Source organism: Octopus bimaculoides, chromosome 18 (genome assembly GCF_001194135.2).
Source record: "Octopus bimaculoides isolate UCB-OBI-ISO-001 chromosome 18, ASM119413v2, whole genome shotgun sequence".
Lineage (NCBI taxonomy): Eukaryota > Metazoa > Mollusca > Cephalopoda > Octopoda > Octopodidae > Octopus > Octopus bimaculoides.
The window spans coordinates 9,674,407-9,675,441 of NC_068998.1; the positions used below are offsets into that span (position 1 = coordinate 9,674,407).

General features: G+C 41.9%; 1 protein-coding gene across 2 annotated transcripts in view; it reads left to right on the forward strand.

Annotated features, from left to right (window-relative positions):
* LOC106878913 (glycoprotein-N-acetylgalactosamine 3-beta-galactosyltransferase 1) overlaps positions 1–1,035 on the forward strand; it is a 74,595-nt gene that overhangs the window by 27,098 nt on the left and 46,462 nt on the right. Inside the window, exon 1 of one of the 2 annotated variants that reach the window (XM_014928262.2) lies at positions 680–822. The exons of the other annotated variant lie outside the window; for it this stretch is intronic. Coding sequence (XP_014783748.1) covers positions 817–822 — 6 coding nt within the window. The 5' untranslated portion in view covers positions 680–816. Of the gene's footprint in view, positions 1–679; positions 823–1,035 lie in introns of those variants that run through there. 2 annotated transcript variants of the gene reach the window in all.

Sequence of the window (1,035 nt, forward strand, 5' to 3'; positions counted from 1 at the left end):
TTAACATTATATTAAATTTATTATTTCTGAGGTTAATTCCATTAAACCCACGCTGTCAAACGTTTTAACGAAAGTTATCTGACGCTAACTATGCTTTCTATAATTTATGAAGCCGTCCCGCCTAATAGAGGCTACCACCACCACCGTTAGCCACCACCATCCACGCAACAGCCACCACCATCACCGCCATAGCAACCACCATCACCATCACAGCCACCACCTCCATAGCAAACTCACCACCACAGCAACTACCACCATCACCACCATAGCAACCAGCATCACCACCACAGCCTCCACCATTACTACTGCAGTCAACCATCATCACTATCATAACCACTTGTTCAACTTCTGCCAAACCTATAATCAGAAGACTTCCATGCGTGACCATCGCGTCTTTTCTCTCTGAAACGTAGAAAGCACAAAACGACATTACGTAGTTTGTTGTTGTTTTTTTCTTGTTACGTTCTCTCCCCCCCCCTTCTTTCTATCTGCCTTCTATCTCTGTTACCCCGTTCTCTCTCTCTTTTTCTCTCGTCCTTCTCGCTCTCTCTTATCCTCTCCCTTTCTCTCTCTCTCTCATCAACCCTGATTCCACGCATGCCCATCCTGTTGTTTTTCAGACAAAGCTTATTCAGGGCTTCATCACCAAACACATCTTTCTCTATTTTCAAGATCGCTGAGCGTCATTTGAGGAAGAATTGTCTTCTGTTTCTAACAGCGCTAAAGACCCCACGGTGTGTCGTATTTCTTCGCTATTCCCAAGGACGTAATACAAGCCAATCCAAAACCTGAGATTTGGATTAATAACGGTTTCTTATGCAGGTTATTGTCTCGATCTGTCTTTTAATTGAATGTTTATCTATTTATTTCGTTTATCAGTTTGTTCAACAACCTATCAGTTAATTTGTAAAATTCTCCCCCCGATATATATATATATGTATACACACACTTGTCTATCTCTCTTTCTCTCTGTAATCACGTATGTTTGTTCGTGTGTGTGTGTGTGTAACACTATCAGAGAGCTGTTTGGAAGCT